Raw genomic sequence first — 26,276 nt, forward strand, 5'->3', positions numbered from 1 at the left:
ATTGATGATGGACATAGCTCCAGGACCGTCATATCTAATAGGATCATGAAAGTCAACCAAAATTGCCATTCGAGAATGATCAAACCGCAAACCTAATCAATATTCATGTTCCTGTTTGACAAATATCGTGGTGAGCTTGTCAGGATGTTTACAGAGCATAAATGAGGGTACTAATGACAATAATAAAATGGAAAAAAACACAAAAGAAAAAGTTATGGACCTGAATACAGTGTGTGTGTGTGTGTGTGAGAAGTTGGGTCCCACACAAACACACAAACCCACACACTTATCTTTACTGTTAACATAGTCTAGTCTAGTGTGCCTTCCTCGCTACTCTCTGCTTATGTCCCTAACACTGTTGGTGACCTTTACAAACATGTCCTGGTCGATCCCTTCACAACTGCCCCCGCTCCACCCCATGCCCTGACCTTGTGCGCCTTCCCCCCTCCCTCCACACCCTCCACATCCCAACCTCAGGAAATGCTCCTGGACTGCATTGGTGCGCTACATGGAGGGATTGCCATTTCCTGCCCCTACACAGTAAAACCTATCATTGCCCTGGCCTACATAGACCAAGAATAACAACATTTCAAACCGTGCCTGAGTGTTTAACCTGCCCCTGGTAACCGCGGTCATGCCGTCCGAGGGATCCTGCAAAGCCCAGGGTTCGTTTTCCCAAAAAGTAAAATTAGCCACAGCTCGCCGGGACCCTCATTCTTCGACACCAGCCTGCCGACAGTGTTCCATTGGCGTCAAACAAACGCCTATATAAATAGAACTGAAATCCCCACTGCCCAAATACATTAAATGCCAACCATTCGGGACACGTGCAAGTCATGAATGGGTCGTGTTGCGCCAGGAATGAAGCTTTTACAATGTTCCGAGCCGAGAGCTGTGTTTCATACGTGAGGACAGTTGAGCCCCTACAGATGCAGGCTGTTTTAACGCCGCCATAACCAGCTGGACCAGACTAAATCTAATTAACCCTCCAAACATGAGAAACAACCGTAATTTCCACATGGCAATCCTGTCAATTTCGGCACTACTAAAATGACTGCACTTTCAGTAATCCATGTTTATTGCTAATAATGTGCTCCTTGAGTTTGTGTATGGATAAAGATGTGATCGCGTGACGCGCCTTAGATGATTTGCAGCTTTTGGATCCTCAATTCAATAATCCCACAGCGAGACCAGCACATTCCCCAGAGATACCAAGCTGTGGAAAACAGAAGTTGACGTGCAGATTCTCAGCATGGTGCCTGCTTCCGAAATACCAAAATGACCCACAAATTCAGCTGTCACTGCCAAAGTTAATTAAGAATTTAATTAACACCCAACTGCATCGATCACAGAGCTTTCCAGCGGGTTCCTAGTTATTGACTGTGCTTACTGTTTCTCTGAGCCTGTGCCGGGTGCCAGGTTGTACTGAGGGGCCCGTGATATCAAAGTGAGCTATGGTGTTGATGTGGTATTTAGATAATGCTGTGTTTAACAGATACCCAGCAAGATTGAGCTAGGCCATACACTGTCATTTGGCCTGTGGTGCACTGGAGTTGGACGTTTACGGAGGAGAAATACATGACAATACAACCTGTGTAGGTTTATACACCCCAGCCAGTTAAACTTTTGCTCAAAACCCGTGGAGGTAGAAATGTATTCACAAAAGAACCACCCTTTCATGTCAGCCATTGCCTCTTGTTTACTGTATGCAGTCTTTAGGTATACAGAGTATCCAGACAGCCATATCTATCTGAACTGACACAGCTGCTGCTCGGCTTTTCCTGACGTGGAAAAACTAAGGGGGGGGGGGTGAGGAGTGAGTGTGGGTGGGTGGTGGTGGGGGTCGGAATCTGTAAAAAGCATTAACGTAAAGGCATCTCCATCTCCTGTCCTGGCCGACTGCTCCTTTTAAAAAGCAGCTCTGGGTACTACCGTGATCCATAAAGATCAGACTTGCGGCTTGAGTCCACATGATATATAGCTTTGATTATAATGCTACCGGCCGACTCGGCCAGATGGGTTAGCCTCTTGAGAAATGGCAGCATTTAAAAAAAAAAAAAGAAAGGAAAATTGGCCGTGTGCGCAGGTGTTTTTAACTCAGTGTGTTTGTTGGTGTGTGCACGTGTCCATCTCTCTCCCAAACCTTGCTGGGTTTTTAGGGATAGTTTCTTATTCCGAAAGAGCCCACACTGGCTGCCTGTCTGTGGTAGATTATGGGTCTTCCAGCCACCCTGCTCTCCTGTCTCCCTGATTTGTGGTTCCCTGCATGCTAGCCTTGTGCGCCTCCTGTCCTCCAAACACTATGCTTTAGGCCCATGGATCAAACTCCTACATGGAATACAATTCAAAAGTTAGACCGGACACACATGAGAAACGAGTGTTGAACCCAAGCTTCTTCTTCATTGGGTAAACACCTTCTTTAAACATTGACGGTAATGAAGAAATATGGGGCGTATAGTCACTCCTCAATCCTAACGGCTCTCGTGGCCCCGTAATTACATTATAGAGACGGCATGGCTGCTCATCCCTGGGATGATAATTCAGTTAAGAACTCAAACACAGAACATGCACGTTTGTGGTCCACTTCTCTATAATTTGACTGTACCCGTCTGCCAATGAAAGGAAACAATCTGAATGCAAGGAAAAGAGAAAGAGGGGGGAGTGGGGTGGTGGGCGGGCGGGCGGGCTTTATGAATGACTGTGTCAAATGGCGACATGTCAGCCCGTGCCATCCCCTAATGAAACAATGGAGGGAATGGGATTTCTCACCTGCCTTGGAGGAGAGACAATAGAAGCTTCCAGACCAGGCATTTGCATCAACCACAGTGTGTGCTCCACGGCATGGCAAGCTGACTCATCCGATAAAAGTGATGCAAAGCCACAGTTTGACCCCCCACAAACTCAAACTTTAAATAGCCATCAGCGCTGTTGCCCATTCTAGACAGCTTTTCAAGTCACCCTACACCGGTTGTTAATCACAGGCCAGAAATTAAAGGGACAAGGAAGGGTGACTTCTCTCCCTTGCGGGGGTGCCTGTGGAGGTTTGGGGTGCATTTAAACCTCCCTTGAATGGAGCCCTGGCCACGTATGTGATTCATGGGAGAATAGAGTAGAAATTGGTATTGTTCACGAAAGTGAAAATGTTCCTTTGGCTGTCATGGCATGCTGCACACACAAAGAAGGATGGCTGTGTTGACTGCTGTCATTGTGGAGGGAGTCTTTATTGTGACATCTCCTGAATTGACGTATGCAAATGTACAAAGGAGCACATGTGGATTGATTCTAAGGATATTGATAATCTGGTAAAGGGCACATGTTTCCTTTTGTGTTAGGTGGAACATGAGACACTGTCAATACAGATTTCTCTCTCTCTCATACACACACACCTCACACTATCACACACACTCAGTTTGAGTGTTGTTTGCAGCGATTTTAGAAATACCTTGAATCCCCCTCTGTTTTGATTAAGTGGTGTCGTATTGAACCCAGGAGGGCATCTCCTTTTGGGTTTCAGCTCCAGGAGGCTTGGCAAGAAGCAGCACCACATTTGCGAGGCACCCTCTCCCCTTCAATCAGAGTAAAGAGGCCTTGACTCCACAGCAGACAGGTCGCTCTGGAGTACGGACTTGAGGAGGGGGAGTTGGCTGAGTGGTGGGGTGGGGGGTTGAGGCAAGACGTGGGGGGGGTTGAGGCAGGGTTGGGCTGTGCTCGGGCTTGGGGTGGGAGATATCCTGTGTGAGGATTGATGAATGGCTGCTTGTGCGAACCTGGGTGGGAAGGGCTAATATGGAGGAACTTGCATTGGCCTTTTTACCTCGACAACCCCAACGGCTGGTAATTGGCACCATATGTCAGGCAGACAGACCTCTCCTTAGAGCTCAGCCCCATCCCTAGCCTTATTAGCGAAAGGGGGGGTGGGGGGAAATGCGTTGCCTTCAACGTTTGGCTTCCCTCCTTCAAATATTCAGCAAGGACACCGCTCACTCAAACGGCTCAGTTAAAGGCCCTTTTATGGATGAGTCATTCTTTACGAATTTGGAATTACTCTCTGGAAAAGCAGAATATATAATTATCAAACGCATCCTCAGATTCACCATCTTACAAAAGACGCTATGCATTTCAGAATTCAAATAATAAAAAATGAATTAAATACCACTTTTGTTCGTTGTGAGTGAGTCAAGGACTCTGGATTTTTTTACTATTAGGCTTCATTAGTTCTTTTGTGAGCGAAGATTGCCCATTTGTAAATGCAAAATGCTCATTTAAATGATAGAAATGCACTTTATAATCAAGCGACTCAACAGTGATTAACACTCATGATGTTGGCCCTGTGTCATCAATCCAAAGTGAACTCTAGCAGATAAGGGTCAACCTGTGGTAAATTGAGTTGATTGGACATGATTTGGAAAGGCACCCAATGGTCACTGGAGAGGAGAACCTTCCAGAAGGACAACCATCTCTGCTGCACTCCACCAATCAGGCCTCTATGGTAGAGTGGCCAGACGGAAGCCACTCCTCAGTAAAAGGCACATGACAGCCCGTCTGGAGTTTGTCAAGAGACCATGAGAAACTAAATGATCTGGTCTGATGAGACAAAGATTGAACTGAATGCCAAGCATCATGTCTGGAGGAAACCGGTCACCGCTCATCACCTGGGGTCTCATTTATAAAACTGTGCTTAGGATTCATACTAAAAGTGTACGTATGTCCAAAAGCCTAAAATGGCGTACGCCCCAAAAAATTCACACGGTGTGTAGCAATCTTCCCTTTATAAATCACAGATTACCCACAAGTGTGCGTACATGAATCAGCATCCTATCCCGCTCTGAACATGCCCATTTTTAACCATAAATAGTCAATGCAAAGCACCTCATGAATGCTATTAAAGTATATTAATGACCCTAGCCTGCGATTGTTCTTGCGTTACGGTGAATCATGGCGACAGGTGGGAACAAAAAAGGGCAACTTCTCATACACTGTTAGCCTACTTGTAGGCGAGGTGGAGGCCCGAAAACCACATTATTTGGTGGCCGGTGGATCACCAATAAAAAAATTAAACTGCGCAAGTGGCGTCAACTGTGCCAGTGATACCCTGAGTCGAGATACAATTTTAAAACAAGTGTTTTGTTATGAACAGTATTAAAGTTTGGACTGATAACGAGAACGTAGAGTGTAGCGATTGTGCGGGAGCTTAACTGCTGTATTTTCAGTTTTTGACATATGATATATGCATATTATGAATAAATATTTATATTTTATATATATTTATACACTGTGTTCTACAGTTATCAGTTAGCTATCTAAAGGCGGTCTATGTAATGTTATCCTGTATTACATGCAGTCGGGGCATCTCCTCCTCCTGCACTGATAGTGGACAATGTTATGGTGAGACAGTGCTGAATTTTGATTTAAGATTTGAGTTGGATTTTACAAGGTGCTTATGGAACAATTATCACTCAGTACAAGTGGAAATAACACTGCTGGATTTAATCTTCATGATAATGATGATATGGAGTAAAAAAACGTGTGAGGAAAACAAAATATTTAAATATTACAAGTAATCGTTCTTCCCACATTTACTTTCTGCAGTCTGACTACAGTATGGTCATCTGCGTCGCCAATTCCCACTGTCTCCAAAATGTGCGTAGGCCTACACATGGGTCAGAGTTTGTGTGGAGGACCGCACATTCTCCCGTCAAGTTCGTTTTTTATAAATCACAACGTTTGTGTGGGAATTGGCGTACGCAAATTTTCAGCCCCGTTTTGTGCGTATGCCACGTTTATAAATGAGACCCCTGGTCAATAACATCCCTACAGTGAAGCATGGTGGTGGCAGGATCTGGGAGACTAGTCAGGATCGAGGCAAAGATGAATGCAGCAATGTACCAAGGCATCCTTGATGAAAACCTGCCCCAGAGCGCGTGGACCTCTCACTGGGGCGAACGACCCTAAGTACACAGGCAAGATAACAAAGGAGCGGCTTTGGGATAGTGATGTCCTTGAGTGGCCCAGCCAGAGCCCAAACTTGAACTCTATTGAACATCTCTGGAGAGATCTGAATATGGCTGTGCACGGAAGCCAACCATCCAACCTGATCGAGCTTGAGAGGTCCTGCAAGAATGGGAAAAACTGCCCAAAAATAAGTGTGCCTAGCTTGTAGCATCATACTCAAAATACTTGAGGCTGTAATTGCTGCCAAAGGTGCTTCAACAAAGTATTGAGCAAAGGCTGTGAATACGTATGTACACGTTATAATTCTGTTCTTAATTTTTGACAAATCTATAAAAAAGAAGAAACAATCTTTTTTCACTTTGTCAATATGGGGTATTGTTTGTAGAATTTTGAAAGAAATGTGTTGAATCAATTTTGGTATAAGGCTGTAATATAACAAAGTGGAGCACTGTGAATACTTTCAAGATGCACTGTATGTGTGTGTGGCTGATCTGTGGAGCTCACGAAGGGTGTGGAGTAAGGAGGGTAGCCAGGAGAAGGTGATGCGTGCCTGAGGGAAGTTACTGGGAGAGCCCACCTGCCTGGGTCTCAACACTGCTCTCAGGGCATGTGAATAAGAGAGGTAGACCTGGGGTCCAGAGCAAGCTCACCTGTCAAGAGCGTGTCTACCCAGAGCTCGACGCATAATGTTTGTAGTGCATCAGCTACTGGGATATATAGACACTGCCATGGTAAATGCACAACTTGCAGTGTTTAAAATGTGTTGTAGAACAACACAGCAGTTTTGAATAGGCAGAAATGTGCAATTGCTTTGACTACTTCTGACCATGCAACTATTGAAGACCGTCTGACAGTGAGCAATAGAGTTGCTAGTTTCGGCAAAATGTTATTGTATTGGCACTCCTCATGTATGATTGCATAGTATTCTATTCATGTGATAACACTCCCAATGGCCACACAACTACTGTCACTCCTCTCTGAGCCCCTTCTACAATATGCTGGATAGGCATGTCTTAGTATATCTGTATATCTCTAACACTGCTCTATTTGTAGGAGGGATTTAGGTTTGATCCGGTCTGAGTACAGAGGAGGCTCTTTCTCCTGAATGTATGCCGGGTGATAAAACACAGCCCCACCTCCCCATGTTCTGCTTTCCCAACATCCACATTGACTTCCTGTAGAACTCCACATACAGCCCCAGCCTCAGCATAGCTCCAGAGGCTGTCAGTTAATAACACCTTTGACCGTAAACATACGAGGCTGTCCATCCTGCTCCCTCACTCCTCGAATGGCCCAGGGTGCACAGAGAAGTTATCCCCTGGCTCTTTAGGCCCCTCTGAATATCCTTGACTTCCCATCCAGACCTAATTTGTGAGCTTAGCTTTTATTGTAAAAAAAAATCCACTTTGAAACATTTTTATTAAGTGTGTCCATCTACCTTTAGTGCGAAAAGCAATTTATCTGAGCAGTCAACCATGTGAATGCACGAAGATGTCTGAACTGTGTGGTATTATGTGTGTAGCTGTGTCGGTCTGACACATTCCTGTCTGAAACCACGACTGGGCAGATGACACTGAGCATCGAGGGGCTTCAGGTCCCTTCGGTCCCTTCAGGTAGGGTGTGTGTGTTTCAATGGGTTTCTTTTTGACGGAAACACATGAAAATGCCCACCCCTCATGGCACTTCATGTGTTCCCTCATATGTGGAATGGAAGTAACCTAGCATCTCCAGTCTGCTCCACTTCCTGGACATTGTTGTCCTTGAGGAATGGGTGGTGATGGTGGTGGTGGTGGAGGTGATTATGTGACCAGTCCATCTGGTCTCTTCTGAAAATACTGTGTGACCAGTGTGTCATAACTCACTCAGCATAAAGATATACCCCCACCCCAACCTCTGGTTCATGTCCACACACTGGACTAAGACTGACTGCTTCCAATTGTCTGTGTCCTGGCTGTTATGTGTATTCCTATTTAGAAAATGCCAGACCTTTTTTTTTTTTAAGTGTGATTACATAACCCACCAGATGGAACGGATGAAGCGGCCTCAGTTTTTTTATTTATTTTTTAACCTGAACCTCTTTTTGGTGTTCAAATTCCTCAAAAATATGAGAGTGCAGACGTCTCTTGTAGAGGCAGTGGAGCATTGAAGTCACGTTTGCAAGAGCAAATCACCTCCCACTTGCTGTCTTTGAGTGTAACATTTTTATTAATCAATATACTATTGCAGTGCCTGAGCCCGTTATGCAGCCGGTGATTGAGGTTTCACATTTCCATTAAAGATTGTCACTGCACGTCCATGGGACTTGATCAAGACAACAATTTGTCAACTTCAAAGCGTGCTTGTTTCTCGAGATAATCAAGCCACAGAAACAGAAAGACACACAGACTGACAGATAGGGATTCCTGGAATTATAGTTAAATGTTTGCCTTACAGGCTGTCTGTTGGAATCCTCGTGTGTGTAGGTGTAAGCACACGCCTGTTGTTATTCGTCCTGCAGGATGGAGTGTGGGTTTTGCAGTGGTGGATCTGGCAGGTGGGAAAACCTTCACTTCTGGATAATCTTTCTTCGTGTGTGCACGTGTGTGGGGGAGGGGTGTCTGTTATTGTGTGTGGAGTGTGAGCACGTGCCAGAGTGTTATGAAGTTGGGTGTCTGGCAGTAGCCCGAGCACAGATGGCTGCCAGGCATAGGCACAGTGCTGTTTTCCAGCCAAAGAGAACCGAGAAGGCCCAGCATGATTCCTGGAGCCCCCCGGGAGTACAGGGCACCCAGGGTGATCCGGGATTTCCAGTATTCACCTGCTCCACAATGCACTCAGCGTCCAGCCAAGGGGCTGTGCTGGAAAATGTGTGTGTGTGACTGAATTTGTGCATGCACATTTCTTTTATTCCATCCGGCGCCCCCTAATAGTTCAATGAGAAACGTCTGCAGAACGTTCCACTGCCTTCCGACTTGTCCTCTCCCCCACTGACACACACAGAATGCTTGAAAAACTGGGACCCCTTCATTGCTGTTGGGAAGCTGACACTGAATCCCCCCCTCCCCCTTCTTTCTTTCTTATGCATCATTACAGAGTGGAGTGAATCAGTTCACAAACTCATTTGGGACCTAGCGCCCCACCAGCCCACCTACTTTGCAAGGACTGGCTAGACAATTTTTTTTACTCAAGACTGTGTATATACTCAAGACTGTGCGGAAGTGCCCTTTGTGATTGTTGTAACCTTATCAAAAGTCGTTTTATCAGTCTTGCCGTGCTCATACTGCTTGCTGTGCTTGCTCATACATGCTTGCTGTGCTCATACTGAATGCAGCGCATCTTGGATGTGGCTAACGTGTTGCTGGAACGTGATTCCAATATTCCCCAATCTAAATCCCCTCACTGTTCTCACCAGCACTATACCCCCCCCCCCCCCCCCCCCCCCCTACTGTCTATGTTGCAGCTGTGAGGCTGAACTAGGCTCTAAAAATACTCCTGAGAGTAGCATAGGCCCAAAGCAATCAAGGCTCCAGAAAAACTGTCTCACTTCTGACATTGACTCACCATCCCAGAGTAGCCTTTTTTTGGCACAACGTCATCCTTACACAATAGTACTGGGAATTGCAAGGGACCTCACGATACGATATTATTGCGATACTTTGGTGCCGATATGATACATATTGCGATTCTCACAATACTTGCGATTCTTTCTGTGTTGTGATTTGTAGCTATTTGTATTTTTTAGTTTTTATATCAGTAGACTATGATACAGTTTTCCTTTCAAATACAATATTTTCCCCAATACATTGAATACTATAACAGACCACATTAATCATTTCATTTAAAGCTTTCCACATTTTATTACTGGAAGTTCAATTTGAATATTAACCATATTTAGCCTAAACTAAGACCAAGCAGCACAACACAGTGAGTGGACTATTATTAATCTGTGTAACAGTGTTACATTTCACACAACTAGCTGTATTCCGCAATTTCACTCACCAAATGGCGGAGCATCGGACACAATTTAGTCGCCATCCCAAAAATCTACACGCCATTGTGTAGAATTGGCGGGTGCCAATTTCGAGCCCTGGGTGCCATTCCTCTTTGATGTGGTGGGATGTTAAGGTATGTTCGACTTCATACAGCCGGCTAACTTGAAGCAGTGAATTCTGGTTACTTTTTATCAGACTTGAGATGGCGCCGAGGCTAGGTCACTGTGACGTATCCGTCAAAGTACCGTGACATCGATTCGAGAACTGCCGGCTGCACCAGGCCAGACTCACACATGACAACTTTGACATGTTTTGTATTTATTCTGACACATTCAGTTTCGCCAATGCTCAAATCCGGACCAAACAGTACAATTGAATTAAATATCTGCCTTTATTGACAGACTGCGATACCCTGCTATTGTTGGAGAAAGGGTTCTCCAACAATAGCCTCTTCACTAAAGGAAAGATTACGTTTAATTGAGTTCTGGTTGTATTATCAATCTGCAGATTGGAGAAGCTGGAATAAAATATAGCTCTGTGAATTTGTAGACCAATTCACTGACGGACAAACTAACCTGTTGCCTGGGAGATGCCTATTTCATTTAAAATATGGATTTTTATTTAAAGATATTCATGTAATTTGCATGCAAAGTAGGTCTACCGAACCAGCGGACAAAAAATTCAGCCCGGAAAACCACGGACCTGGCAACACTGGTTTGTGATCTCAAAAACAGCAGTGCGCCATCTGTAGGATTGTCTCAGTAAAAGCATAGTTTTTTTCACTTAACTAATTGTCATGGCTTAAAATAAAGTCAATCCATCTGATTTGAGAAGCGATGTTTGAATTGCCAAAAATAGTATTGCAATACGTCACTGTATCAATTTTTCCCCCATCCCTATACACAAGGTTATTTAGCAGAATGGGGCACTATACAATGAGATTTCAAAGAATACCTCTAATTATCTGCAGTCGCCTGATTGCTAGGTTACGGTTGATTAGTAATGGCTAAATCAATAAGGTCGGACTGGCACTAATGATTGGACGGCATTCAGACCGAATGCAATGATTAGATGTCTGTCTACCCACCTAACTCCTGGCAGTAGTCAGGGAGTGCGTTGAAGGGAAAGGGCAGGGCTCTATGCTAATGTTTTCACCAAGGAGTACATGTGCTCCTAAATGAGAACATATTTGGAGCACACAAAGAAATTTAAGAGCACAGTGTTTTTTGTTGTTTTTTGTATTAGTTTATTAAATATAACTTAACTTAACACAGGTGCGTTGTTAGACCCTTTTTACAGGGGCACGTGCCCAGTATAAATCTGCTGTGCCCCAGTAAAATCGAAAGTTTGAGTTTTAACAATTTACTTTATTAGTCAGTGCATTTAAGGTTGAGAATCCCCCCCCCCCCCAAAAAAAAAAATGAATAGCTCAATCAATGCTTGTAAAATCAAAGCAGTTTAACCAAAAACACAAAGCTTGGATTAACTTTAGATGTCCCTGCCAAAGCTGATAACAAACTTGCATCCCTGAACTGTTATATAGTTGGTTAAGCAAGGGGATTTTCACTGTGCGCAACACACTTGGAAGAAGGGATATGAATAGGGGCCTGTGCCCCAGTACAGTTTTATGTCTAACAACGCCACTGACTTAACAGTTAATGCTAGACAACTGGCAACTTTCGCTCTGATAGAACTAGAACTAATAGTTTAAGAAACATGTATATAGTTAGTTCATATTTTCTTAAAATACTGGGACATTATAGATTATGTAGGCATGCCACGGATTAAAAGGCTTGTAGTCAAAGCTAGGTAGACCCAGAGCCATATAAAAAGAGAGTTCGGACACTTCCATAGACTTCCATTGTATTCGAAGAAGGCAGAAGTAAGCGTGTCTTTTGCGACCTATAGTCCCAAACATTGTATTTTGCAACGTTCAACCCCATTCATGTTCAGTGTTACGAATCAAGTTAGCTGTTTTGAAAATAGTTTTAAAAGTAATGCAGTAATTTGATCAATTTACCAGCAACTTGCTTCGTAACACTGAACATGAATGGCGTAATAGTTTGTGAAAGACCCAGAAATCACAGACAATTTTGGAATCCCTGCGGACGCATTTTTTAGGTCTCGAAAAGAGGACAGGTCCGGGTAAAAGAGGACGTCTGGTCATCCACGTTTTATATAGCCAGCTTTACTTAAAGTTTATTGTAAAATATAGCTTGTTAGATTCTAAATGCACATCTGATTAGAGCTAGCAACAATGAATTGCAGATAAAGGGGTCCCCTATCGTCCAGCTAGCTGTCAACGCTCGGCAGGAATTTCAGGTCCACTCACTAAAAACAAACTTGACCCTCTCATTGGACGTAATGCATAATAAAATGTTTTATTAAATGCAATTGGTTGCCTTGTATAATCTGTTCTATGTAGGGCTGCAACAACGAATCGATTAAATAGATACAAATCGATTATTAAAAGCGTTGGCAACGAATTTCATTATCGATTAGTTGTGTCGCGCGATTATTACGCCACTCAATAAGTCGCGGAGATGTTTGAGTATAAAAATAAAAAAATGTTTTGCGCAGAGCAGATCGGAGGTAGAGGAAAGGCCATCGGAGAGATGTTGTTGAGTAACGTTGTTCTGAAACACATGGCGGAGAAATCACTACGACCTAAGTCATCCAAGGTGTGGGAGCATTTCACTCTAAATACGTCGAAAAGGTGTGTTACTTGACCGAGGTGAAGTTAGTTTCATATTCAACATTCGTCTCACTTTCAGAAGACGCTACTTTTCAGCGTCGCGTTAGGGACCGGGTGAAAACTACCCATACCATTTTGAAAAATAGACTTTTGTAATATTTTTATGAATATAAAACCTCAAATAGACACCAGAGTATCTTAAACCTGTTCACGTTCCTGGAGCGCCCACGAGCCAGAAATGCTGCGCCCCCCTCCCTCAGTTACAACGCACTCAATCGTAACTAATATATTTTTTAGACGGCTACATAAATGATACATCATTGGAAAGCTACGATTCTTGTGCTTCCATTGAAATAAACCAATTCAAGATTAACTTGCAACAGTAAGTACCGTCAAGGTCTTTGTCTGGTAACATTTCCTTCAACAATGCCATAGAAAAAAGTTTTACTTACCTACCATTACTTCAGAATGTTCCAGGTATGCACACAACCCATCAAAACCTCTTCTGCGTAATTCCCAAAGGTCCAAAGTATCTAAGCATGTCGAGTAATTGTCCAAACAGTGAATTATATCTACACATAGCCACGATCTTGTTGCTTCATACTTCCCTTGCCAATTATTTTTATTTCAGTCTCTCACGCACACTCGCTGATAGGAGATGATGTGGGTCGAGTACAAATGCAGGGATAGTTTTAAAATGGCCGATACACTATGACCTTTCGATTGACACCTTGTTCGACCCAATAGGAGCTTCCATGCCCCGGTGACAGCCCTCTAAAGCCAACCAGGTCTGTGCGTCCTGCCCCCCCCTGCCCCCACCCCCCCCGCCCCCTCTACACTATTTTTTCTAACTGGCTTCGACTGGCTCTGAAATGAGCTAGTTATCCTTGTAGCTTAGCGCTAGCTGTAAATTGCAATACCCCATTTGCTAGGTGTTGTTGAGCCTTCAAAATAAAAGTCGATTGCGCAATATGGTTGACAGTCAGTGTTCTTTGTGCGCCAATCCTGGGAATCAGATAAAGCACTCCAATGTGTTCATGCTTCAGTTTTTGTGTTTCAGTTATACTAATCAAGGATTTAGCTGTTAGATAGAATAGTTCTAAGTACCACCTTTCAGTAGAGATATCAATTATACCTTTTTATCTTAAGAATTTGATCTTTGTTACAAGAGTCATTTCTGGAGTCTCCAAAAGGCCCTTTTAGAAAATGCCTGGATGTACTCTTATAAAAACATGTGTCAAATATGAATATATTGTGGTATTATGTTTGACTTTTGATTTTAATTGGGTAAGGCTTCAACCTGTGGTCCAATTCTGTCTTCCAGCTAATACCTACCACCTCTAGGCCTCTTCAGGCCTCTGTTTTCAAAACAAAATCTAGGCGGAAATAGAAACTTTCACTTTCCTTGTGTTCAAGCTTCTATTACTCTACACCAGTAGGACTGACAGGGGTCCTGACAACAAGGAACATGACTTCAGAGTGTCAGCTTTCAAAAGAGCCCATTTACATGCATGTACTCCAAATGGTTCAAGAACAGCTGTCAATTTACTTTGAGTATGCTGTTTAGGCGTTTTTAGGCACATTTAACAGGTTTCAGAAGAGGTTAACAATGTCTGTGAAACAATCTTTACAATCTTTGAAAATAGCTTAATCCTCGCAAATCTTAACTTTTTTCAACATTTTGTCAAAAACCTTTTATATAAACCAGAATATTCTAATTAAGTCTGGTCTACTTCCACAACCTTTCAATTTTCAAAAATGTTCATCTCTGAAAATAGCATTAAATCCACGCAAATTTTAAGAACTTTTTCAAAATTGTGTGCCTGTTTGTGCACATTCTAAAGATTTTTTGCACTGTGAATTTGTAATGTCAGTTCTGTTTTTGAATAAAGGGTTGGAAATTAATGCTTTTTTTTTTTTTTTATCCGATTCATCGATTAATCGAAAAAAGAATCAACAGATTAATCGATTACTAAAATAATAGTTTGTTGCAGCCCGAGTTCTATGTACCAAACTCCTTTCTTGTCTTAAATTGAGCTGTTGTGAGCTACAGTATGGTAGCTAACATAGCCATTTCTAGCTCTGCTTCACAATATTGCTGCCTAGTGTTATGAGTTAATGTAATACATAAATGTTAATAAATTATCAGACATATACATAATACAACACACCAGTAACCAATTGATATTATGTGTTAATATACCGAAAATGTCAGTAAATCAAGATGCTGCTACAGTTTGTCCCGTTGAAAACCATTCAAACAGGTTGGCAGCAGTGTTTTTTTTGCGAGCTACTTGAACCAAGTGATCACATGTCGGCGAGATCGGAGAGTGTCGTAGCTCTTTTTTATATGGCTCTGGCGAATTGTTGCTCGCATATGTAATACATAAATGTTAATAAAGTACCAGACGTATACATAATACAACACACCAGTACCCAAATGATATTAATGTCAGTAAATCAAGATGCTGCTACAGTCTGTCCCTTTGAAAACCATTCAAACAGGGGGCCTGCAGTGTTTTTTTTGCGAGCTACTTGAACCAAGTGATCACGAGGCGGCGAGATTGGAGAGTGTCGTAGCTCTCTTTTTATATGGCTCTGGCGAATTGTCGCTCGCGCGTCATTATGCTATGTTCACATCCTGCAGTCGTGACTCCGTCACTTGCTTTCCATGTGAAATCAATGGTATGCTTCACTTCATCGCGCTGTTGTTCTGTGTATTGAAAACAGCCTATCACTCGTGCACTGTGCTCGTAAATTATTTTTAAAGTTCGCACATAGGCTACCTATTTCTAGGCGCAAATGCGAGTGAAATGCTCGCACTGTAGAGCCCTGAAGGGGTGTGATATTTTGGTTTCAAACCTTTCGAACTCAAGCCAAAATTGTTAGGTTCGCAGAACTTACCTATCCTGCCTTTAATGATGCAACGTGTCCAATTGAGATTTTTTATTTTTTACTACTACGACATAGATGGCATGAGAGGATAATGTTACTGTGATACTGAAGGTCTGTGTGCCAAATGACCTTACCTGAAATGGTTGAGCGATATTCTGCGTCGCCATGTGATCACTCCAGCTTCAGTCACAATTATTATTAGGATCATTCAAGCCTCTCTCATGATTGATGATGCAGTACCACCCTTAACTGGTGCAGCTTCTGGTGAGGAAGACACAGTGTATGTGGAATTCCTTGAATCTCCAAAGCTACAGTTACTGCTGTGTGCAGTTAACTCACTGTTCTGGTATTGAGCCCACCATTGGCTTATGGTGCCCTGTCATATAAAATTAGGACAGAGACTAGCACCATCCCTTATCCACAATTCAATTAACTTAATTAAACCCAGAGTAAATTTAAGCAAGCAGGTAACGCAGTGTGCACAGTTATTGAATAAGTAAAGACAAACACATAAAATAAACTCAAGAAGTACCTAAATAAAATAAGCAGTTGATTCTGGAAAATGGGTTTCTTGTTAATGGGAGGATGCTAATGTTGCACGTGGGAAATCTTGTGGAGATTTCCCACGTGAAGATGATTATTCCATTTGATTTCCTTACAGTATATTTCACTTTTTAAAGGGAAAGATATATCATTATGCCTCCCAGACCCCTTATGTGTCCGTTCCACACTATTCATTAGTAGCAGCCATGTGTTTTTCTGTGCCGAGGGATAAGTTGCCAATCGAACAAAAATGAATTAGAAATTCACTGTATATTCTTAAGCCATGAGCATATTCAATTTTACAAGAAACACCTGATTAAGCATCTCTTTATTGCATAAAGAGATGCAGAGACACCATTGGAGATTAAAGACAAATTAAAATGAGTTGAGACAAAAAGTAATAATTTACCCATGATGTGCCTTGCAAATGTATTCCGACGCTTTACCAATTTTGAGGTTAGTTTTATGCTAGGAAATATGTTTAAAAGGGAAACAGTTTCTCAGTGTTTAAACGGAACTTGTTTGTTTACTGATGTCAAACTGAACAGAATGTCATTGTATCATTTGTAATTCACCAACATGAGAGAGACTTTGAAAGTTAGTCAGGGGGTCTGAATACCTTTGCAAGACTATGTTCTTTGGGGATTGGGTTATTGAGGACATTTTGATAGGAATTTAGATATTTTCAGTTAAGATGGTCTGTGCTATGCTGGCTGTGAAATGTAGTAAACAGTAAGCAATCTAGTTCACACTGTAAATAATCTTATTGTAACTGACAGCCTAAAGCACTGGTTTTTCAAAAAAAAATCGTCGACCCACATTTTCAAAATGACAAACCATCGCGACCCAAATTATATAAAAAAATGTGTTTGCTAATATACAATTTCCCTATCGTTATTATTTATTTGTACAAGTTTTAACAGAATAATTGTGTTCCAATTGTCATCAGTAATAATATACACCACCACAGCTGCCCAGTTAATGCATGCACAGTCTGTCACCTTGGTTACATGGATTCAAATTACTTATTTGGACTGAATAGAATTATCCCTTTCTTGTAAACACCTTTGTTCGACTAACAAATGTGAATTAGGCCAGAGCCTGTTTAAGGCTTATATTATATTTTTGGAGCCCCCCAATTTTTTTTTTATAAAAAAATATAATTTTATTTTTACATTTTTTCTTTTCTTTCATATTTTAAATCAAAATTTGTCAATTTCTCTTCCTAAAACCCACGAAAGGAAACCATTTAAAAGGATATTTTCAAAAATTTCTTCTGGGGGAAGGGGCCCCTTCAAATAATGAACAAATTAGTGGCTGCAGCTTAGCTTGCTCTCTTCAGGTCACAGCCCCTTCACTGTAATTGGTCCTCTGGCCTGCAGTGAGTTTCCTACGAATACCTCGACTTGAGAACCGGCCACTCCGCAAAGTTAATATTTTGCAGGTGTCCTTTTTATTATCCAACGGAGTGTTGTAGGCTACCATGTTTTAACTAATGCAATTAACAAAGGCATTCACAAGGAAATGAAACTAAGCGTAGTAAGGAAAATACGGAATTTCTGTTATTTAGAAGCAAATTTGCTTTTACAACCTACAATCATCTTCTTTCAAAGGGGCTGGCTAGCGAACAGAATGACAATATGAAGTGGATATACTTTCAGTATAAATCAGTGAATTTTGTTACCTAAATTCATGTGTTGACTGATGTCAAAACTGCTAGCACATTACAAATGTACAAGCACTCATCCTGCAGTGAAGGGATTGTACTATTAGTCATTAAGATCCTTCACTGAGTTTTAAGTGAAGTGTGGTGTACACTCGAATTCTTCCATAGCAAGTGCTGGAGCTTTCACTGCTTAGTTATGTCTGCAGAGTGACAGGTTCACACTTGGGTGGGAAATCATTGATTATCACATTGTTGACAGTGATATTTGAAAAAGAAATATATATAATAATCACGTTGTACATCATAAATGTTTGGCACTGTGATCTACCATAATATACTGAGTACCACTGTTGGTTTTGTTAACCAATATAACATTTGTTGAATTCATCTCTGATAGAGACTTCTGTTCTTTTTTTATTCCACAGATCAAAACGGGTAAAACGGAAAAACAGACAGAGCTGTTGCTGTTGAGGAGCTTGCAGTACCTGGAGCGCTACATGTACCTCATCCTCTTCAACACATACCTGCACCTGGAGAAGAAAGACTCGTGGCAGCGCACCTTCACCTTGTGGATGCAGCAGGTAGGTCCTTCTTCCGTTCAACAGTGTCAACCAACTGTTTACAACCATTCCTGGAAAAAGCCTATATTATTTTAATAAAGCCTAAGTATTGTTGCCAGGCTACCATCAGGCACAGTTGTTTTTTCTTATTCAGTCTATGATCGAGTTTGAGTGCCTCATTTGGTCTTCAAATTGATCATAACCAATGCTGTCTCAAGCTTGCCTCTGCTTCAGCCTTTAAATGTCACTTTTCTCTCTTGCAAGAAAACCTTTGGGAAGACTCCACTGGGCACTGCACACGTCTTCTTAAAATATGAGTTACTGAGTTTTTCTTTTATTTGTCTATGGACATTTCTCCAAAGCAATGTGTAGGAAGAGTGGTAATTTAAAAGCACTTAGCAAGAAAGTTACTCAATATTCATTGAAATGTGAAGTCAATTTGTTTTTGTAGCATGCACACATTTGGGCCAGTGGAGTGTACAAAACTAGAATAAGGTAAAACCTGAAACTGCAGATTGAAAAAAATGAAGTCAATGCCTGGCTCTCCTGCAAATGAAGCCGGTCTTCTGCTGAATATCAATAAACTCATGAAGAGGAAACAAACCCGCTATTACTCACAGTACCACATATGTCAATTACATTATACTCCCACAGCTGTCATAAGTGTGTGGGTAAAATATAAAAGGCTTTTTGCCTGCGCTCTCCATTGTGCACTCTGTGAACCGTTACCGGAGTTTAATTTGGATTCCCCCCTGGAATTTACAAGCTTATTCTAGTTCTATTGTGGCCTGCTTCTTCACACATTGAACTTCATAAGGTCTGGACCCTCTGTTTTTGTTGGTACATTAATCGTTGAAGCTGGTTTGACCAGCTGTGGTTCTACAGTAAAGCATAGAATTTATGGACATTCCTACCATATGAATGGACTCTCCAGTGGATACCCCCTGCTGGAACGAACAGCCTATTGTCATGTTTTTCATTAGAGGCAAGCACTTTTAGGATCTGGCTATGCAAATATTGAATCAAACGTACATTTGTATACATGGCTTGAGTTGAGTCTAAAACAGCAGTTAGTCCGTGCATCTAAGAGACACTGTAAAGACAAAAACAATGGTAGAAAAAGAAAAATAAGAATTTTTATATAATTATCTAAAAATAGAAGAAACAAATTATACTGTTACAACTCATCAACTCCCTTTTCAATCCCATAAACCCCCAAGTGGAAAGATACTGGAATCCACCACAGCAGGAGTGCGTGATAAAAAAAGGGGGGGGGGGTTGGAATGTGCATCCCCAGGGCAATGGCTTGTCTTACCACAGATCACTATGCATATGCAAATCAGCTCAATATGTTTGGTGAAGATAAGAAGTGCAATTTGATAACTGTCACTCTGAGGACTTTTAGATATTCCAGAGGCCTGATGCAGTTTTTGACATGGTATTCGCGGTGGGGTTTTGGAAAGCCAAACTTGGATCAGCAGTTTAGTTTACCATTTGTCCCATCTGATTTGCCATGTACAGTCTGGAGAAAGGAAGTTCGAAATTAGTTAAGAGAATATCCCCTCCAACTTTGCTCCTATTGAATGGGAATAAACTGATCTGCAAAAGATTATTTGTCTATGAGAACATTGAATACCAAAATAGACCAGAACAATAGCTATGAAAACAGTAGTTGTAGAAATATGCGAGGTCGGTTGGGGCATATCCTTCCTGTTTTGAATAGGAAATATGTGTGGTGCAGTAGAGGGATTCTAATTGTGAAGTTATGCCCTGTAGAAAAGAATTCTGGAGAAACACTACATCAATACTGCCATGTGTTTTGCCACATGCAGCGACAGAGATGTGTCTTGTTAGCCTCATATTAGAGTATTTAAAAAGCATGCTCAATGGCTTTTTTCAAAGCATTTTCAAAGCGTTGTGATCTCCTCGCTATTAGCAATAATGCCTGTTCGTTTACAAAGATGCTATGTAAAACCTGTGTGAACGGTTGCCGCGGTGACGATTGCTATCCTGTGGCGTGTTCACGATATCCAGCAGCTTTGAGCCAGGCACTCAGCCCCCCCGGTTCAATTATTAACCCGATGCCAGTGACCGCGGCAGGGTCATTAGTGACAAGCCCAGAGGCGAGAGGCAGTGATCAAGTGAACATCTCTGTGGGAGTTGAATGGGTGGTTGGGTGGGGGGGGGGGGCTGTGTATGCATTACATAACATGCCATAGTGGGGTGGGTACAGTCTGTCCTTGGTACAGGGTCAGCATTGGATTGGTGGGATCTCAGCCTCCAAAAGGAAACATGGCGGTTTGTGTCACTGTTGAAAGCTAGGCAGAGACTTCAGATCTGCGAGGTAGTTAAATATCCTCTCTTTTCTTTAGTCATGTTTTACCAACCCAGTTCTGTTTGGTTTTAAATGCCCAAGTCTAAGCAAACAAGGCACTTTGGAGTGCAGTAGTCCGTCCCCTCCAGGCAAAGGGCTAGATCCAATACCCAGGTAAAGATGTAAAAACTCTTAAGTAAAGCAGCAGCACCAGTGAGCACCGAACAAATATTGTCAAAACGGTCATTAGCCTGCATTGGCTCTGGGGCATGTTGTGGAATCAGAGGGGAGGGGGGATAAAAACATCACAGGGAATTTGAATTGAGATTGCTGTTTGGCCAACCGCGATGCCGTCCATTACACAATGAGCCGGCTTGTGTACGACGCATGCCTTGGATGCTTCCAGAAGGGGCACCCAATCAGTCACTCCAGCTGTTTTGATGTGTGCTACAGAGGCCTCCCTGTCTCGTCCTGTACCGGCTTGGTATGTATGGCCGTCCCAGAAAATCTCACTGTGGGAAAAGACCACCGCCCCCCCCCCCCCCCCCCCCCCCCCCCCCCCCCCCCCCCCCCCCCTCCACACCCCTCCCCAATGAGCTTTGGTGTATGCAATCTACTCACTGCATGATGAAAGCCAACATCGGCCACCAAACACAGCATCTCATGGTCTTTGGGGCAAACCGTTTGATAAAGGGGAGGAGGGGATGGATGTGTATTAAGTAATTCGGCATAATTGTGCAGCAAAATTATTTAATCTGCGTCATTTCATCTCTGAAAATGTCACCTTTGCTGGAGTGGGTCACATGCTCCCCCATTACCCTGAGCCTCTTGTGCTAAGCCCCCTACACCCTTTTTCATGGAATCCTAAAACCCTTGGATTCCCTGAGAACAGATGTGCCTGTCTAGGTTGATTTATCATCGCTGAGAATTTTTCACACATTTCCTATTTGGACAGCTGGACAGTGGATTGGATGATACTGGTCAAGAACCTTGCTCAATGGCACAGATCAGAGTTTCCTCTGGGAATCGAACCCATAACCCATGTTGGCCCTGCTGCACCCTTCCTCTCAGTCAGTGTGGTTCCTCTCACTTAGTGATATGCGATATGAACTCAGAAAAACCATCAAGCTGGCGAAGAGACAGTGCAGAGAGAAAGTTATTACACAGGATCCAACACCAGAGACATGTGAAGTGGGTTGAAGACTATCACAGATTATAAAGGAAAGAACCATCAAGCAGAGGTCTCTGTTTCTCTTGCAGAAGAGCTGAACACCTTTTATGCTCGATTTGAGTCTCACACCAGGTCAGAGGTAATGCTGGAGCAAGACAGCTACCCTCTCCAGGTATCTGTGACTGATGTGTGCAAGTCATTCAGGAGAGTGAATTGTGCATAAAGCTCCAGGACCTGACAACATCCCTGGCCATGTTCTCAAGGCCTGTGCTCCTGAACTGGCAGAGGTGTTCACTGACATCTTTAACCTCTCCCTGTCCCAGTCTGTCGTCCCCAATAGCTTCAAGAGGGCCACCATCATCCCAGTTCCTTAGAAACCATCTGTGAGCTGTCTCAATGATTACCGCCCTGTCGCACTCACCTCTGTTGTGATGAAATGCTTTGCCACTAAGAGAAGCACAGATCAATATCATGCCTTCTGTAAGCTCTGTCGCATTGATATAGACATGAATAGTAGGGGGAAAGGGGCTTTAGAGCGGCATGCAGCCACAGAACGACACAAGGATAATGCTAGTTCAGTCAAGACAATCACGTATTAGATTTGAGCATTTATTGTTAAATGACATGTAGATTCAACTTTGGCGGAGTGGATGATTTAAGGGAAGCACTCCCTGCCTCCTTGATGTACCACATACATACATGACATATGAGGCAGGGAGCAATAGAGATATAATCCCCCGGAGAGAACGAACAGACAGACAGCACGGGGAAGAAAGGGGATGGTGGAGGGCGGCAGCAGCACTGATCATACAACAACCGTGTTGAGTGTGTGCGTATCCGTGCGTCTTTTGAAGACTCCTTATCGGATGTGGCCCAAGGAATATGCGCTGCTAACATGGGTGTGGTAGTGGGCGGAGGAAAGGAAGGTTGAGTAAGACGCCTTGCATCCTCAATGAATGAATGAATGAATGAATGAATGACGCGTGCTGCCCGATTGCCCTGCCTGAACTAGCTGCGCTTATTTCTGCAGGGCACTCTTTCTTAAAATTATTTTTTGCTCTGAACACTACAACCGCAGATGATAAAACAAGCTGCTGAGCTGACCAAATTATTTAATTCTGTGAAACATCACCACTCTTACAGGAGTTTGGACTGCAGTTTAGACTGTTGACTTACTAATTATAGACTAATATTATTGTCTTAATTTCATACAAATGGTCCCCATCCCCCCCGGTCAACAACTTTTTGGGATTGTCCTCCTTTTTGACCCTTTGTCCTCCTTTTGGACCCAAGTGTCTTCCTTTTCAAGGTCATGCTTCTGGTCACCCTATTGCAAGCTTAATAGTTATATAATTATTATGATGACGAGTATTGCTTTATTATTACTAGGACTGGAACAGATGCCCACAAAGAGCATGTGCACAAACTGAAAATTGCACTCGCACAGGCACTCTCTTTTGATCTCTTTTTGTCCTGTCACATAAGGACCTCTGCATGAATTGTTCTATGTGAGGTCCATTTTGTCAAGTTGCAAGTACCATGTTATGGCAACTGTTTAAATTTGCACTACACCTTTTGTACTTTGTAGCAATAGCTGTTCTATCTAAATAGTTTTTGTTGTTTTCTAATGGAGGCAAAATAAGATTTTTTTATTTTTATTTAAATGCAAACATATCATTTTCTTTTATATATCGCCCAGCCCTAATTATTACCAGCTTACTGTTATTGCCATCATTGTGGTGTCAACTGACATAGCATTGCATAACCATAACAATATTGTGGTTTATCAGACATAATTAATTTATCTTCGTCTTTCCTCCAGATGAACTTGTCAACAATCTATAATGACGTCTTAACACGCCACAATGTCCCTAATTTAGTGCTGTCAAACGATTAAAATATTTAATCGCGATTAATCGCATTAATGTCATAGTTAACTCGCGATTAATCACAATTAATCGCACATTTCTATTTCTATCTATTCTAAATGTCCCTTGATTTCTTTTTGTCCCATTCTTTTTTCAAATTTTAATGCTCTTATCAACATGGAAAAGTGGTTCGGATTGCTTCGTGCAAATATTTTTTGTTATTGAAAACAACATTGCAATCGCCTGGCTTTGACGAGGGGGCGGAGAATTTGCATCATCTGTGTGCTTGGCCATCAAGTGGTATTTCAGACTGGACGTGCTGCAATGATAGCTCATTTTACAACGACAAAACACACAGATCACTTTGGTCTTGTCAATGGAACCATTTGGCAACTTTTTAAAAGTAAACTTTCCATTCAGAATCTTATTGGCATCCATTTCGGCGTCTCGCGCTCGCCATCCACTCAAAACGTAAAGTTAACCTACTACCAGAGAATGTCTCATATCCGTAAACGGGCTCTGCTACTACGCTTTAGCCGGATCGCAAGCCAAACAAGTGTGTGGCGTGCCTGTTGTTTTGTGTCCGGTCTAGCTAGATCCGGTGTGGTGTTGTAGTTTTTCTAACTTCGGTAGTTGTTGCAACAGCATGTGAAAAAAACTACAAAGTTTGCTAGGCCAAAAAGAGCGTTAATCGCGCGATAAAAAAATTGACGCCGTTAATTTGGGTTTGCGTTAACGCCGTTAATAACGCGTTAAACTGACAGCACTACCCTAATTATAATATAATGACGTTTGTCATGTCAGGAACGTAATCACGTTCATTACAAATTTGTAAAATCTTCCTTAAAATAAACTCTATAAACAACCCTCGTATATGTGTGCACCCATGTGCGCTACTGGCTACTGCAAGGCAGGGAACTGTAGATTATCTAGCCTGTTCTCCCTTTGCTCCTCCTTGTGCTCAGTCAGCTCCAGGTAAATCATCAATTGGCTAATGTTTTGTGCTTGTGCCCTGTTCGTTCCCGCGAGCACAGTTCCAGGCAACTTTTCTCGGCGTAAGCAAATAAATGGGCTGCTAGTAGCCTACCCATTTTGTATTGGTTTCAAATTAAGCAAAAATCAGCAAAAAAAATATATTAAAAAGCTAGTAGTATGAGCCAGAATATGCATTTTGTTGGGGGGGTAGATAGTTTTGGATATGTTGACTTGAGTTAATAGACCGAAGTACCCCTCATTGCAATTTGCAATTTGGGGTGAGGCTCAATGTGGGCAATGCTCAACGTTGATTGATCAATGACGGGCTCATGTGGGCAATGCTCAATGTTTTTATTGACCAATGATACTTGACTTGAGGCGTAAGTAACATTTTCAAATGGCAATACTGCATGACTTTAAACGGCCCTCCCTGTCTCCATATCCATAACTTTGTTGTTTCATGACTTGGTTTTACGATCCTGGTTTTACGATTCTTCAGTTTTCGTTTGTTTTAAGGAGCCATAATTAGCTTTTTAGCTAATTAAAGTTTTGTTGCTATAGGTGACGAGTTGCCTCATGTTATAGTAATGTTGAATGCAGTAGGCTAATCATTAAAGCAATAACTAGCCTATGAATAGCTTACTGTGTTGTTAGGAAACTTAATATGCCCAGAAAGAAAATATGTTAAATAGCCAGCAGGACAAGTTCTGCCAAAAGACTGTATGACATTGTCTTACCACTATGCACCAGAATACTTTTGATTCTTTCCTAAAATTCATATTCCACACACCCACCATTAGCCTACACTTAAAATGTAATTGTGTATGTAAGGCAGGGCTCTCAAGTTTTGAAGACAGTCAAGAGTGACACTCTCCCTCCTTCCCCCACCCCGTCGGGGGTTCAAAATTAATTAATTTATTGCTTTTTACCTGACATCTTTTAAAGGCAGCAATGATTAATGCATCCATGACCAGGGTATAATAGTTAAATATTACATGATTTTCAACGTCTAAGGGATCGGGACAATTTGCATGCCGCTCTGGGTTCGATCCCGACAGCTCTGACATCCCAAGTGGCGCCACTACCAACTACGCCAACGAAAAGCTGATAACCAATGATGCGGGTGGCGTTTTAGTTACCTGAAGAGTGAGTTTCACCGATACACAAGGCTATATCTATGAACTACTTGTTCTGAGCAGGTGTAGTCATTGAACAGGCTGTAAAACTGTTGGTTAAGAGACTCGTGAAAAACTGATGATAACTATCTGGGAAACATTTTTTAACAGCAGTCAAGTTGTCATTGTTTGTGTCAAACAAGTTGAGAATTTGTTGTAACAGTAAAACAGGAGATCATGACTGTGCTCAAAGTGATGCTCGAGCTCCAGCGGTTTGCTTTGTAGGTGAACAAAACTTTCGGAAGACGTAGCAGAATCCCGAAAAATTACAGGATATGCTTTTTTTCCATTGGTTGTTGCATCAAATCTTACCCAGATACAATGGTGCTATTTTCCGATTTGGCTATTGTATAGACCCTTTCTTTTTTTTGATTGGCTGATAAGTGGCAGGCTCGACTAAGAACTCCAGGGGAGACGCGCTTGACTACCGGTTCCATAGTGAGAGTGGGGCGGCCAGAGGAATTTTGGTTGGGTGCTGCGGCATATTAAAT

General features: G+C 42.3%; 1 protein-coding gene across 3 annotated transcripts in view; it reads left to right on the forward strand.

The window, feature by feature from the left end:
- pald1a (phosphatase domain containing paladin 1a) overlaps positions 1-26,276 on the forward strand; it is a 62,027-nt gene that overhangs the window by 26,990 nt on the left and 8,761 nt on the right. For all 3 annotated transcript variants that reach the window (XM_047032052.1, XM_047032051.1, XM_047032050.1), the window contains exon 19: positions 18,148-18,303. In XM_047032052.1, coding sequence (XP_046888008.1) covers positions 18,148-18,303 — 156 coding nt within the window. The remainder of the gene's footprint in view (positions 1-18,147; positions 18,304-26,276) is intronic.

This window comes from Hypomesus transpacificus, chromosome 13, assembly GCF_021917145.1.
Source record: "Hypomesus transpacificus isolate Combined female chromosome 13, fHypTra1, whole genome shotgun sequence".
Lineage (NCBI taxonomy): Eukaryota > Metazoa > Chordata > Actinopteri > Osmeriformes > Osmeridae > Hypomesus > Hypomesus transpacificus.